Here is a 15,186-nt window from a genome sequence, read left to right as displayed (position 1 = left end):
CCACCCACAGAGGCTCTGAATCCCTTCTCAATGACAATTATAAAGAATATCATATCATTTTATATGAGGCAGTCATGCCATATTTTTAAGAGTATTTAGCAAAATGGTCTAATTTAATTAACATCTTAACAAACACAATCATTTACAATCTCCAAAAGGAAACTATAAGAATAGTAATAACTTTATATCAATACAGACGTTTTGAATAGTTTGTCCCTTTAAGTGTTCACAATTATTCTATAAAACAGACATTATGCTAGTATCCACATTCCACACTTGGAGAAACAGGTACATCCCAGGTCACACGGCTGGGATTCACATTGGTCTGTGCAACAAAAAGCCTGGGCTCACCCACTCCACTATGTGGCTCCTTCTGCTCTCACTGGCCTATCAAGACCTCTAAAAACAGCACTGAGTTTGGATGACATGTCCATTATTTTAGAGAAAATCACAGAAAAAAGTTAGAAACGTAAACCAGTATGTTAGAAAGCACTGTAAAATGCTCAACAATATTTAATAAATGAATAAATATATCTTTACCTACTTTCTCATTTAGTGTTTATTAGCTACATCTTGGGGATAAGCCATCTCATATGTTTTAAAGTATTATATAGAAAGTATTTCAAATACTTATAGCAAGGACGTATCATCTCCAGACTGGGAGAAAGCTGGTTGTGTCACTGCTATTATGAAAGCCACAAAGCCCCAACTCTAGAAGCCAAATACATAGCAATGCTACAAAGTAAAAGAAGTAAGGGCTGCTTTGCCACAAGTAACAAAGATGAAACACTAATCTTGGGCCCTGATGGATCCCACCCTAATGTCAGGAATGCTCACACATTCAAGAAGTTATAGCACTAAATGCTTTGCAAATATGTGAATATTGCCTTTTTGGAGATAAACCTCACAAAAGAGTGAATTCACATTTTATTTATGGATCTTAACATACCTTTATTTATAGCAAACCTTTGCACAGCATCATCCAAAATTTCTAAATTTCGGTAAATAATAAAACCAGCCTATAAAAAAACAGAAAATTTAAAAGTATCCTAAAGATCACCGAAATAAAACAGTAAGTCCCATCTTCAGAAAAATCGAAGAGAATGATTCGCAAAGCACCCAAACATGGAATTCAACCTATTATGTGACACAAATATCAATATGTCCTCATTTAATAATCATACCAATTGTGAAAATTGAGAAAGTAAGCTGCCTAAGCCTTAAAATTTTCACTTTTCACACTCAATATTACACACAATATCCAAATAAAATAACCTATAACGGAATCTAACAAAATGCAATCTAGTGAGAGAAATCCTACTTAAATCAGCTGAGAATGTTAGTCAGTATATGAAGAGTCCTCCTTCTAAGTCCTGTTAACAAGAACAATCAAGTCACATTGATTTTCATGAATAAAATGCTACAGAACTCTCAACAAGTTTGGGGATATCTTTTAAAGGAAAATTATCATCCAATGCTCCTAACAAAAGTGAATTGTTGCTGGTTACAATTCAAAGGAGTTTCCATTCCTTTGATAGATGCAAAGGAAAAACCATAAAATATTCATCTACAAATGACAGCATGAATTAGGAGAAAACAAATTCACTGTGGGATAAAATACATTTCTTAAAAAATACACAATATTGCTAGATATAAAGATAAGCCCAGATTTCACTACATACAAACATGCAAATATAAAAATATATCTAATGGCAGCAACAAGCTAAATTTGGAGGCAATTTTCTAAAATTTCACCACATTTTATGTATAAATATAGGAAATAAGGCCAGTTTCAAAATAGAAACTGTACTATAATTATTTTCATTCTGAATTGTTTATATATCAAATCCATCATCAGTACTATTTGTGCTTGCTCAGCCTGGGTTTCTTAGCCTTTCATGTTTTCAGCAAGTTCACATTTTTTTTTTACATACAAATTAGACATTAATTTGGCTTCATGACAATGAAAATAACTAGCATTGAACAATCTGTTGATTGGTACTTGCTAACTAATATCGAGAATGAACAGTTTCACTAAATGTCTTCCTAAGCATTTTTCAATGCCAAATTGATATAAAATATTTTGGTAGAGTTTCTGCCACTACTACAATAAAATTTTTCTAAAGTCATTTATAATAATGTTTTTAAAACACATCACAATTTCTAAAGATCTTTAAGCACGTACATAAGCATCAGTGGCTGCATACAGTTTCTGGTCCTCAGTGAGAGGAAATTTACTCCAATTGCTACAGCGGATAGACTTGTCTTTCAGAAGCTGTTTACCTAAGAGGTGTTTAACCAGACCACTGAGGCTCCAGGTCTCTGTACATTTCAACTAGAAATGATGAAAAAGCAACACAGTAAAAATCAGTTCCTGTTTTCAGGTATTAACAAAAGACATCAAATGAGCATACCACAAATAAAATTAGGAAATGTTATACCAAAATACAACCCACAGATAGCCTTCAACCAATTCCCTGTCACTAAAAGCCTCATATGCAGTCTACATTGTAAGAATTTAATTCTAGAATTTCCCTAATGTAGGTATTAAAATTCTTGGACTTTAAAAGTACTGTTCATGAAAAAAAAGCTGGTTAGTAGTCTTTCTACCTCCCAGCCAAATGAATAGTTGGCTAAATATGAGAATTTAATTTAATGACTTCATTAATAAAATATGTGAAATATAGGTGATGGAACTGATAGCCAAACTTCCACTAAGAGCACTGTATCACAAGAGCTCCATTATGCTCTCCCTTAAATAAAAAAAAAAATTTTTTAAGTTACTGGTATAAATGTATTAAAAATATACACCTAAAACACAATTTTACATTTGCAAATACATGAATGTGAAAGAGTACCAAGAACTGGGAGGAAGGGAAGGAGAAGGCTTGCTTAAATAAACTGTATGAAATCTCAGCACTTTGGGAGGCCGAGGCAGGTGGATCACATGGTCAGGAGATCAAGACCATCCTGGCTAACACGGTGAAACCCCGCCTCTACTAAAAAAAATACAAAAAATTAGCTGGGTGTGGTGGCACGCCTGTAGTCCCAGCTACTTGTGGGGCTGAGGCAGGAGAATCACTTGAACCCAGGAGGCAAAGGTTTCAGGGAGCCAAGATTGCACCACTGCACTCCAGCTCGGGAGACAGAGCAAGACTGTGTCTCAAAAAAAAAAAGAAAGAAAGAAACTGTATGCCGGCCAGGTGTGGTGGCTCACGCCTGTAATCTCAGCACTTTGGGAGGCCAAGGCAGGCAGATGACCTGAGGTCAGGAGTTCAAGATCAGCCTGAACAACATGGAGAAATCCCATCTCTACTAAAAACACAAAATTAGCCGGGCGTGGTGGCGCATGCCTGTAACCCCAGCTACTCAGGAGGCTGAGGCAGGAGAATCACTTAAACCCGGGAGGTGGAGGTTGCAGTGAGCTGAGATCACACCATTGCACTCCAGACTGGGCAACAAGAGCGAAACTCCATCTCAGGAAAAAAAAAAAAAAAAAAAAAGAAACTGTATGGCAAGACAGTGGATTAGAACTAAAGGTTTTCCATTGTGGAAGGCTGTGTAGCAATTCCTCAAAGACCTAAAGAAAGAAACACCATTTACCCCAGCAATCCCACTACTGGGTATATACCAAAAGGAATGTAAATTATTCTGTTATAAAGACATATGCAAGCATATGTTCACTGCAGCACTATTTACGATAGCAAAGACATGGAATCAGCCCAGATGCCCATCAATGATAGACTGCATTAAAAAAAAAAAAAAAAATTGTGGTACATATGCACCATGGAATAGTATGGAATAGTATGCAGCCATTAAAAAAGAAAAAAACAAGATCATGTTCTTTGCAGGGACATGGATGGCACTGGAGGCCATTATCCTTAGCAAACTTATGCAGGAATGGAAAAGCAAATACCGTATGTTCTCACTTATAAGTGGGATCTAAATGATAAGAACACATGGACACATAGAGGGGAACAACACACACTGTGGGAGGTGGAGGGTGGGAGAAGGGAGGAAGAGAATCAAGAAAAATAACTAATGGGTACTAGGTTTAATACCTGGGTGATAACCTGTACAATAAACCCCCATGACACAAGTTTATCTATGTAGCAAACATGCACATGTACCCCTGATCATGAAACAAAAATTAAAAAAAAAAAAAAACTAAACTAAAGGTTTTCATTATAGAACATTCACTTGGAACTTTTTTATTGCTACAAAACATTATATAACTTAAACTATTTTTTCAAAACTCTAACATTCAGATAAAAAGTACATTCTGTGCAACACAAAATTATCTTCATTATGAAAATTATATATATGTTGATTTTACCTTTTTATTGGCAACATCTGTCAACTCCACAAAATTCTTCAATTTGATATCAAAGTCACGTAGAAGTTTCCACTGATCTCCTTCAATTCCTACACCTGCCTTTTTAATTGCTTTATTTTCAAGCAACATTTTAATCCCTGGGGAAAACTATAACATTTTCTTGTTATTTCTGTAAGTTCTGTCAAGTATGATGGATTTATGTCCTACTTCTTATACATACCAGGTTTATGTTTCAATGTGTATTTAACAGTAATCTTAAATTGAGAAACATATTCACCTTGAGTATGTCTTAACTAAAGCAAATGGTCCTGATTGATAAATGACAAGAAAAAATAATCAGTTTCAATGCCACTCCTGCTAGCAATAGCAGTATATATTCTGGTCAGTTAGCCCCTTAAAATTTCAGTTTTCTCTTCTCTAAAACAGAAAAAATGTCAATGCCTCACAGGTATGTTGTGAAAATTAAATAAAACAAGGAATGCGAGTGAATCAGGTAGAACATAAATACTTAAATAAATTTAAGATAATGAGAGAATGGCCAGCTAATAAAAGAACTTAATTTTATAGGGATAAAGTTGACATATTACAATTATCAGCCATAAAAAAATGAAATGAAGAGACACCAACCTGGCATGGAAGAAATGTGGAACAAGTAACATTTGCTCTCAGAAACACACAACTGAATTAGCGCAACTTTGCCAAGTTTCCCTTTATTGTATAATGGTGGCCACTCCATGTCAAATCCCACGACATCCCCATCTGATAGACTCATGCTAAGGGGGGAAAAATCGTGTAAATTAATTATGTTAAAATTTTAAACTTCTGTATAATTAAAGACATAATTCAAAAATTAAAAGGCAATCACAGACAAGTTATCTGCAGTACATACAACTGATAATGAACAGCCAGAAAATATGTAAAATTGCTTGAAAAAAAAGTAAGAAAAGACAAATTATTCAGCAGAAAAATAGAGAAAAATATGAACAGGTAATTCCCAAAAGAAAATCCAAATGACCTATAAATCCAAAAGATATGGCCAGGTACGGTGGTTTACCCCTGTAATCCCAGCACTTTGGGAGGTCAAGGCAGGAGGACTGCTTGAGACTAGGAGTTTAAGACCAACCTGTGCAACACAGCATGTCTCTACAAAAAAAAAAAATTAAAAATTAACTGGGTGTGGTGGCACACACCTGTCGTCCCAGCTACTCAGGAAGCTGAGGCAGGAGGATCACTTGAGTCCAGGAGTTCAAGGTTAGCGTGAGCTATGATCACATCACTGCACTTCAGCCTGGGTAAAAGTGCAAGACCCTGTCTCCAAGAAAACAAAAATAAAAAACAAATTTTAAAAATCCAAAAAAAATGTGAAGATACTGCTTCTCACTAGAAGTCAAAGAAATGCAAATTAAGTCTACATGATTTCACATCTATCTGACTGGTAAAAATTAAAGTTTCAGAATACCAAGTGTTAAGAGGATATCTATCAGTGGGGAATGTATAAATTGGTAAAATCCTTTTGGAAGAAAACTTTGACAATGACAATATCTAGTTGAAGGTGCATTAACACTATGACCCCGCAAGTTTTGTCACAAATAAATGAAACCCTCAGAAACAAAGAGACATGTTTAAGAATGTGCATTGCAACACTGTACCTACTGGCAAAACTTAGAAACAAACTAAATTTCCATTAACAAGAGAATGGACTGAACCAGCTGTTGCATAAGGAAACATTGTAAGATACAACAGTTAAAATGTAACTATACAGATCAACAAGAAAAATTCTCAAAAACATAGTGTTGAGTAAAAAAGACAAGTTATAGAGTACATAGTTTGTTAGCATTTTTTAAAGTTTTTAAATGGGCAAAATAACATTATATAATATTTTCAGATAAAAAATTATTAAGTACTATCATAAAAAACATGTGAGCAGCCAGTGGCTCATGCCTGTAATCCCAGTGCTTTGAGAGACCAAGGCAGGAGGATCACTTGAAGCCAGGAGTTCAAAACTAGCCTAGGCAACATAGTGAGATCCTGTCTTTAAAAAATATAAATAAATAAATTAGCCAGGCATGGCAGCACATACCAGTAGTTCTAGCTACTTGAGAGGCTGAGGCGAAAGGATCACATGAGCCCATAAGGTTGAGGCTGCATTGAGTATGATCTCACCACCGCACTTCAGCCTGGATAACAGAGCAAGACCCTGTTTTTATTAAAAAGGAAAAAAAAATGCACGAAACTCATAGACGTTATCTCAGAGGGGCACAGGGGGAGAATCAGAAAGAACAAACATGGGGCTTCAGCTATATTTAAATGTTTCATTTCTTGGTAAAGAACTGAAGAAAACAGGCCAGGTGTAGTGGCTCGCACCTGTAATCCCAACACTTTGGGGGGCCAAGGCAGGCAGATTGCTTGAGTCCAGGAATTCAAGACCAGCCTGGGCAACATGGCAAAAAACCCATCTCCATAAAAAAATACATATAAAAATTATCCGGGCGTGGTGGCGCATGCCTGTAGTCCCAGCTACTCAGGAGGCTGAGGTGGGAGGATTACTTGAGCCCAAGAGGCGGAGGTTGAAGTGAACCAAGATCACAACACTTTCACTCCAGCACAAGCAACAGAGTAAGATCCTATTAAAAAAAAAAAATTGAAGAAAATTAAGATTTGATAAACAAAGTGGGAGGAATATGCATATTTATTATATTGTTATCTATTGTTGTTGATACTTGCTTATTTAATAGTTGTTAAAAATTGAAAATATATTTAAAAAATAAAAGAAACTCAACTTCTGCTTCAGGCCAACATTATAACAAGGGAGGCCAGACTCACCCTCCTACCACAAACAAATCTAAACTTGGACAAAACATATAAAACAACTGTTTCGGATACTAGACAACAGGCAGTACAGGACTTCCAAGGGAAGGGAAATGAAGGGTGAACCTTACAGTTCCCCCACATTCTTCCTGGGACCCATTGCAGACAACAGAATGGGGAAAAGAATCACAAGAAGAGCACTGAGTTGGGGAGACAGAGTTCAGAGCCCTGGAAGCTGAAGGACCTGGAACTCCCGGGGTAGAGTTCTGGAGAGGAGGAAGCTAGGCAGGAAGAGCGCTCCGGAAATCTTCCTAAGGGACTCCTTTGGTCTTTGCAGAATATGAAGACAAGCATGCATAGACCATAACTCTATGGGGCCGGGCAAACAACCATAAGCTGAATGATTCTCAGGATGGACTTACACAAAGGTAAGAGGCATTAAAGCTCTGAAAAGTCAGAGGACAGATGGCTGATCACCAGAGGCAATCAACAAAGACTCCAGAAGGGTCACATCTTATTAGAAGGCTAAATTACCCTTAGACTAAAGGCAAATGTGGACCTTCCCTGATCAAGCTTGAAAACAAGCCTCAAAACATAAAGTTGATCTTCAAGTAACTTAGATGTCTGACAAAGTTCCTTTCGTTAAAGGAAAACAATAAAATCTAACATTCCGCAAAGAAAAATCACAATGCCTAATCTAAGAAAAAAAAATTAACAGCTGTAAGAATAAACAGGAAAATATGACCCAAAACCAGGAGAAAAATCATCCAACAGAAAGAAAAAAATCCTGGAATAATGGAATTAACAGACAAGTACATTAAAACAGCTATTAAAAATATGCTAAATATATTCAAGAATTTCAAAAGAAACACGAATAATGAGAGCTAAAATGGAAAAAAAAAAAAAAAGAACCAAATGGAACTTCTAGTGATAAACAAAATAATGTAGTATCTAAAAAAGAAATTCACAGAATGGTATAAACAGACCAGACACTACAGAAGAAAAAAATGTAAGCGAACTTGAAGACATAGGAAACGAAACTATTGAAGCTATTCAAAATGAAGCACAGAAAGAAGAAAAGGAAGAAAGAAAACAAGACTAAAAGGAAACAGCCTCAGTGGCCTGCGACACAGTATCAAGCAATCAAACGTGTGTACTAAGAGTCCCAGAAAGTGAAAAGAATAACAGGATAGGAGGAAAAAAGATCTGAAGACATTTTTCAAATTTGATTAAAGGTGTAAGTCCACAGATCAAAAAAATTCAATGAACTCCAAGCCAAATAAACACCAACCACATTACACAAGGGCACATCATAATCAAATTGTTGGAAATCTGTGGTAGCAAAAATTTAAGGTATCCAGAGGAAGGGAAAGCAAACACAAAAACTCTGCCTGCCTTTTATAAAATACATAGAAGTCATCAAAACTACAATTCTTCAAGTCACTTTTGCTTATTGCCTTCAGAAATGACATACTGTAGCAATGCTGAAGGTAAAATGGTAGAGTTAATATGTAATCATAAACAACAGATTTTACCTCCTCTGTGAAACTAATTCAGTATAATGAATCCCAAAGTGGCCAGATAAACTATAGAAGTAAAAACACTTGAATGTTATTTCTAGCTTATATCTACACCAGTAGACCATTAATAAATAGCTTAACTTACCTCTGCCTTTTGTTTGTTTGTCTGTTTGAGACAGGGTCTTGCCCTGTTGCCCAGGCTGGAGAGCAGTGGTGTGATCAAGGCTGCCTCAACCTCTTGGGCCCAAAACCTAGGCCTCCTGAGTAGCTAGGACCACAGACACCTGGATAATTTTTAAATTTTTTTTATAGAGATGGGGTCTTACTATGGCTGGTCTCAAACTCCTGGGCTCAAGCAATCCTCCTGCTTTGGCCTCCCAAAGTGTAGTGATTATAGGCATTAGCCACTGTGCCCAGCACCTCTGCTTTTTTTAACCCAATATGTAACAAATTTTTTTCCTTTTTTTAAAGAAAAGAAAAAGACAGGTATAACAACTTCAAAAAAGATCTGAATGAATTCCTTATTACTTCTGTTTTATGCTTTGAGAGCCTTGGATTGCATTATTGCAGTCCTAATTTTACAAGGCAACCTTTAAAAATACTAACAGACATTTCTGTTTTTTGTTGGTTTGCGGGTTTGTATTCTTGTTTTTTTTTTTTTTTTTTTCTTGAGACGGCAGGTCTACCTCTGTCGCCCGGCTGGAGTTGCAGTGGCACGAATCTTGGTCATTGCAACCCGGCCTCCCAGGTTCAAGCAATTCTTCCTGCTTTCAGCCTCCTGGTAGCTGAGACTACAGGCGCCCACCCACACCTGGATAATTTTTTGTATTTTTAGTAGGACGGGGCTTCCACATGTTAGCCGGATGGTCTTCGGATCCTGATCTCGTGATCCACCCGCCTCGGCCTCCCAAAGGCTGGGATACAGGGCCTGAGCCACCGGTACCTGGCCTCTAATGTTTAGTTAGAACATTTTTTAAGGATCATTTGTTAGAATTGTTGCTAATTAAACACAACAGAGCCAATCACAGCCACTATTCAATATTACTATGTTGATATTTTTAATGAAATATAAAGGTGCATTTAAAGGTTAAGTAATTTTTGCATTTTTTCCCTAAATTGGTAAAATAAACACAATATATTCAGTAGCTCTATATATAACACCTTAAGTACTAAAAGTTAAAAAAACTGTCCTGCTCACTTCAGCAGTACATATACTAAAAAAGTTAAAAAAACTGTCTAAAGTAATAGAAAAGCATATGCATGAACAAACTGACAGATTACAAATTAATTCAGTGACTATTTTTTATTTGAAACGTAAAACTTGGTGAGAGTCTATACATAGATATAATTATCTACTGAACACACCTCAACTGTAAAACTCAGTATATTCACAAATATTACATTATTACCATAATAGTACCTTCTAAGGATCCAAATTCAAATGAAATCAGGAAATTCAAATCACTTACCAAATATCTTCTGACAGGAAAGAGCAATCACTAGCGTCATAACTATACACAATGGATCCAGTGAATTCTAAGAAGGGGAGGTCGTCTTCAAAAACACTCTTCCGAACACATGCCTTGAGTTTAGTAAATTTCAAAACAGGCACAAAGTTCACATCAAATAACAAATGTTCACTGAAATAATAAAGTTCACTGAAGCATTTTCTAAGTTTTATCAATTAATGTTTTATAAACTAATGAAGTCATAAAGAAAACTAAACAAAGAAAAAGCCATCCCATTGTAAAATTATTTCTCCTAGAAAGTTTATCTTCAAACCTCTAATCCCATTTTCATAAAAGCATTTATTTTCCTGAGTTTTTTTTTCCGGTAATTATATTCGTATTGTAGCTGTAAGAATAATGTTGCCTTAAAATGCTTAAGGCTGGCTGGCAAACAAAAAATTCAACAAAGGTAATGTTGTCTAAATTATCTGAACTAGAACAAACTGGTAAAGTCAACCATGCAAACTGAATATAAAAAGAGAAAATATACAGTAAGAATTCTCATTTTGTAAACCCAATTAAAGTTTATTCCAGTTTACCCTTTCAACAACTAGGTCCTGGTGCATTTAGACAACAGCAACTCGGACCTAAACAATGACTTGAAGTTTACAAGTAACAATTGACTCTTTGCACAGTCAAATATAAATTAAATTTCCCACCTGAAAGAATAGTCAATAAACAACATACCTTTCTTTCTTCTACAGCACATCTTTTATTCTGCACATTCATCCATTCAGGACATTTCCGCTGCCGTGAAGTTGTTTCCAATTTTTTTTCATTCATCTTTGAAATGTCCTATTTGCAGAGTCCAAAAAAACAATGCCTTCATGGGTAAATACAAAACAATATCTGAAAAAAACTGAGAGGTAGTACTGTCGATATGAATGAAAACCAAACATACATATTTAAAGTAATTTATGACACCTAGGTCCAAGCATAAGTTATAAGAGCTAGAATTACGAAAGAAAACAGATAAAATATGCTGCATCTAATAATTACACGTTTAGTATTTCTTCCTCTTAAAACCAATCAGCCATTTTAATTGACTTGTATAATTCTGACAGTTTCAAAATTTTTTTTTATTTTTTTATTTTTTTAGACAGTTTCAAAATTCTATTATTCTATGACTTTGATTCTTAAGAATAACCTCACCTCACTATGAATGAAAATCCTTGAGTATATGAATTATTATGAATTCCTGACATTTTAAATTTTCTACATGATTATTCTGTCTTAAGATCTAAGTAAATTCAGCAAAACTATTAGATTTATTCACAAGTCTACTTAAAGATTTAATTTTGAAGACAGATAATAGCTCTTCTACATTAAGGATTTTTATTTTGCTCCTCGCCTAGTAAGTGAACAAATTTCCCTAAGAATGAGTTTTTTAGAGGATTTTTAAAAAATCTGTTAATATCTTTGAGGGCACCCCTCAATGTAAACCAAAATTCAAGTATAATTAAAGAAAATACAGTGAATAAGAATCTTCCAAAGGTGATGTGTGCATTAAAAATAATAATAACATATTTGTTTTGTTAATAGTAAAATGGATCCATACTCTGATATGACTCATACTAAATTGAAATAGCCTTAGCTCAAGGCTTAGTTCTTAGCAAATTCCTCAAACTTCAACCTTAGTTCCTATTACTTTAGCTTTCTAATAAGGAGGTAGCAGTTTTTTTGTTTTTTGTTTTTTGTGTTTGAGATGGAGTCTTACTGTGTTGCCCAGGCTGGAGTGCAGTGGCATGATCTCGGCTCTCCGCAAGCTCTGCCTCCTGGGTTCACGCCATTCTCCTGCCTCAGCCTCCTGAGTAGCTGGGACTACAGGCGCCCACCACCACGCCCAGCTAATTTTTTGTATTTTTTAGTAGAGAGGGGTTTCACCGTGTTAGCCAGGATGGTCTCGATCTCCTGACCTCATGATCTGCCCACCTCAGCCTCCCAAAGTGCTAGGATTACAAGCGTGAGCCACCACGCCCAGCCAAGGAGGTAGCAGTTTTTAATGTAACACTGAAGAGTCTCATGATGAAACAGGATGTTAATGTTAACTACACTAACTATTTATGATTTGAGGATAGTCTGTTGTATTTGATATTTAACAATATAAATTCTGACAAAATTAAACAATATGCAGCAACTATCCCAAGCATGAATCAGAAACTGAAAATACTGATAATTTATGGAACAAAAAATTTTAAAAATGACTTTATCAAACAAATTTTCCATTTAGAACAAACTCCATCGCTATTGTGCATTGGGAAGGAAAGGGTTAACAGGGCAGGTTTGTAACTCATTCTTTAACCACTGGGGGAGAGAAAATGAAAGACCTCCACCAAAGTTCCCAGTAAACATCCCAATGACATCAAACCAGAAGGCAGCTTACTAAGGGTCTTTATTAGCAGAAAAATACCAAGCAGTCCATATCTAGAAAACGTTAGCAAGAAAGAGTTCAACTATCTAGATTGTTTATTGTTAATGAGCCTGGAGATTGTTTATTGTTAATGAGCCTGGAATTATGGATTTATTAATTTATGCTTGAAAATGTGGGGTAGTCAAATAAAGCACACAATTAAAAATAATAATACAGGAGTCCCAATATCAAAACAACTTCCTTTGTGCAATGTTTTTGCACATATTGCTTAAAACTAGTGTGTTAATACAAAACTACAACGCGTCCTAATGCAGAAGAAAGGTACATTTTTGTAATTTGTTTCTCATGGTTTGGGACTCAAAAAAAGAATGTTATATCCGCAATTGGTGCTTGCTTATATCCACTGAATCATGATCAAAGTTTGCCGATGGGTACAACTCAACTCTTGGGGTTGCCACATGCATCATATGTAGTGAAAAAAATATGTCAAATACATATGCTTTATTAACTGTAAAGCATTTTATATATGTCACTGGTTATCAGTAAGTGTATATTTTGTCACAAATTCAAAATCCTTGACAGGAGAAGTCAAAAGTTGATCCCAGATTATATATGTAAAATCAGTTCTTATTCTTAAAATATATATTTATAAAGCTGGAAAACAAGTTTCTGCTATATGTAGAGTAGGTCTCATTGGCAAAATGCCAGAAAACTGAGGTTTCCACAAGTAACACAAACTTTATAAAAACACCTGTAGACTTCTGAAATTTTGTAAGTAATTCATTTACACTGCCAAAACAGAAATAAACTTCAATAACTCTTTCCTTCTATCTATAACACCAAAATCATTTTAATTCAAAATATGTAATTTTTAGATGTAAATGCTCTTTTGCATGCAAAATTCTATCTAGATACTTCCAGGCAAAGAATTTGAACGTAAATTTGTTTACAAACCTAACATCTTTGTCAAATTTACTTATATCTTGGGATAGATAAAAAGCACACCGAAAATTAATGTTGTGGGATAACTTGCAATAGGGAAATCCTTTACCATACATGAGGATTGTAATTCCTGACGAGGTAAAGGTTATTCCTGGTCAAATTCACAGTATAAAATAATTTTTTATTTACATACGTACTCGTTATGTCATTCAGCATGTATGACTTTGACATGTCTTTTTCTAAAATCACATGTTTTAGCTTCTGCACAGCAAATCAGTGTGAACAGACAACCTACAGAATGGGAGAAAATTTTTGCAATCTATCCATCTGACAAAGGTCTAATATCCAGAATCTACAAGGAACTCAAACAAATTTACAAGAAAAAAACCAATCCCATTAAAAAGTGGGCAGAGGACGTAAACAGACACTTCTCAAAAACAGACATTTATGCAACCATGAAATATGAAAAAAAACTCAACGTCACCGATCAGTAGAGAAATACAAATCTTTTTGGTATACAAATCAAAATCACAATGAGATACCCTCTCATGCCAGTCAGAATGGCGTATATTAAAAAGTCAAGAAACAACAGGTACTGGCAAGGCTGTGGAGAAATAAGAATGCTTTTACACTGTTGGTGGGAATGTAAACTAGTTCAACCATTGTGGAAGACAGTGTAGTAATTCCTCAAATACCTAGAACCAGAAATACCATTTGACCCTGCAATCCCATTACTGAGTATATACCCAAACGAATATAAATCATCCCATTATAAAGATACAAGCATATGTATGTTCACTGCAGCACTATTCACAATAGCAAAGACATGGAAACAACCCCAATGCCCATCAATGACAGACTAGATAAAGAAAATATGGTACATATGCAATGGAATACTATGCAGCCATAAAAAGGAAGAAGATCATGTCCTTTGCAGGGACATGGATGGAACTGAAACCCATTATCCTCAGCAAACTAACAAAGGAATAGAAAACCAAATACCACATGTTCTTACTTGTAAGTGGGAGCTGAACAATGAGAATATATGGGTAACGACACACACTGGGTCCTGGAGGTGCGACAGCATCAGGAAAAACAGCTAATGTATGTGGGGCTTAATACCTAGGTGATAGATTGATAGGTGCAGCAAACCACCATGGCACACATTTACCTATGTAACAAACCTGCACGTCCTGCACATGGATCCTGGAACTTAAAATAAAATTAATTTTTTAAAAAAACATGTATTTTCTAATTTTACAATGCTTCATATTGTACCTTTAAAGGATTTTAAACCCCCCTTTAAAATAACGTATTATGATTTGCTTTGGTTTGGACTTTTCCTGAAATCTTATCTATCTACCACTATCTACAATTTTTCAACCTTTATCATTATTTTAAAGGCTGTCCGGAATTTTTGTTGTTGTTGTTTTGTTGCTTAATTTTGGTTTTGGCCAGGCACAGTGGCTCATGCCTGAAATCCTAGTACTTTGGGAGGCTGAAGCAGGAGGACTGATTGAGGGCAGGAGTTCAAGACTAACTTGGTCAACATAGTGAGATCCCATCTCATATTAAAAAAAAAATTGTTGGCCGGGCGCGGTGGCTCAAGCCTGTAATCCCAGCACTTTGAGAGGCCGAGACGGGCGGATCACAAGGTCAGGAGATCGAGACCATCCTGGCTAATACGGTGAAACCCTGTCT

The 15,186-nt window shown here is 35.6% G+C and overlaps 1 protein-coding gene across 2 annotated transcripts in view; it reads right to left on the bottom strand.

The window, feature by feature from the left end:
- Positions 1–15,186, bottom strand: part of WRN (WRN RecQ like helicase) — a 145,738-nt gene that overhangs the window by 109,918 nt on the left and 20,634 nt on the right. Inside the window, exons 2-8 of one of the 2 annotated variants that reach the window (XM_017857254.1) lie at positions 10,860–11,031; positions 10,134–10,246; positions 4,964–5,109; positions 4,686–4,687; positions 4,337–4,483; positions 2,186–2,335; positions 950–1,019 (exon numbers count right to left, since the gene is read on the bottom strand). In XM_017857254.1, the coding sequence (XP_017712743.1) occupies positions 950–1,019; positions 2,186–2,335; positions 4,337–4,483; positions 4,686–4,687; positions 4,964–5,109; positions 10,134–10,246; positions 10,860–10,955 (724 nt within the window). In that variant the 5' untranslated portion in view covers positions 10,956–11,031. Of the gene's footprint in view, positions 1–949; positions 1,020–2,185; positions 2,336–4,336; positions 4,564–4,685; positions 4,688–4,963; positions 5,110–10,133; positions 10,247–10,859; positions 11,032–15,186 lie in introns of those variants that run through there. The other variant, XM_017857246.1, reaches the window with a different exon arrangement.

Source organism: Rhinopithecus bieti, unplaced genomic scaffold (assembly GCF_001698545.2).
Source record: "Rhinopithecus bieti isolate Rb0 unplaced genomic scaffold, ASM169854v2 scaffold_2077, whole genome shotgun sequence".
In the NCBI taxonomy this organism is placed as follows: domain Eukaryota; kingdom Metazoa; phylum Chordata; class Mammalia; order Primates; family Cercopithecidae; genus Rhinopithecus; species Rhinopithecus bieti.
Note: the sequence above shows the minus strand (reverse complement) of the source record. Positions and strands in the feature narration are given on the sequence as shown.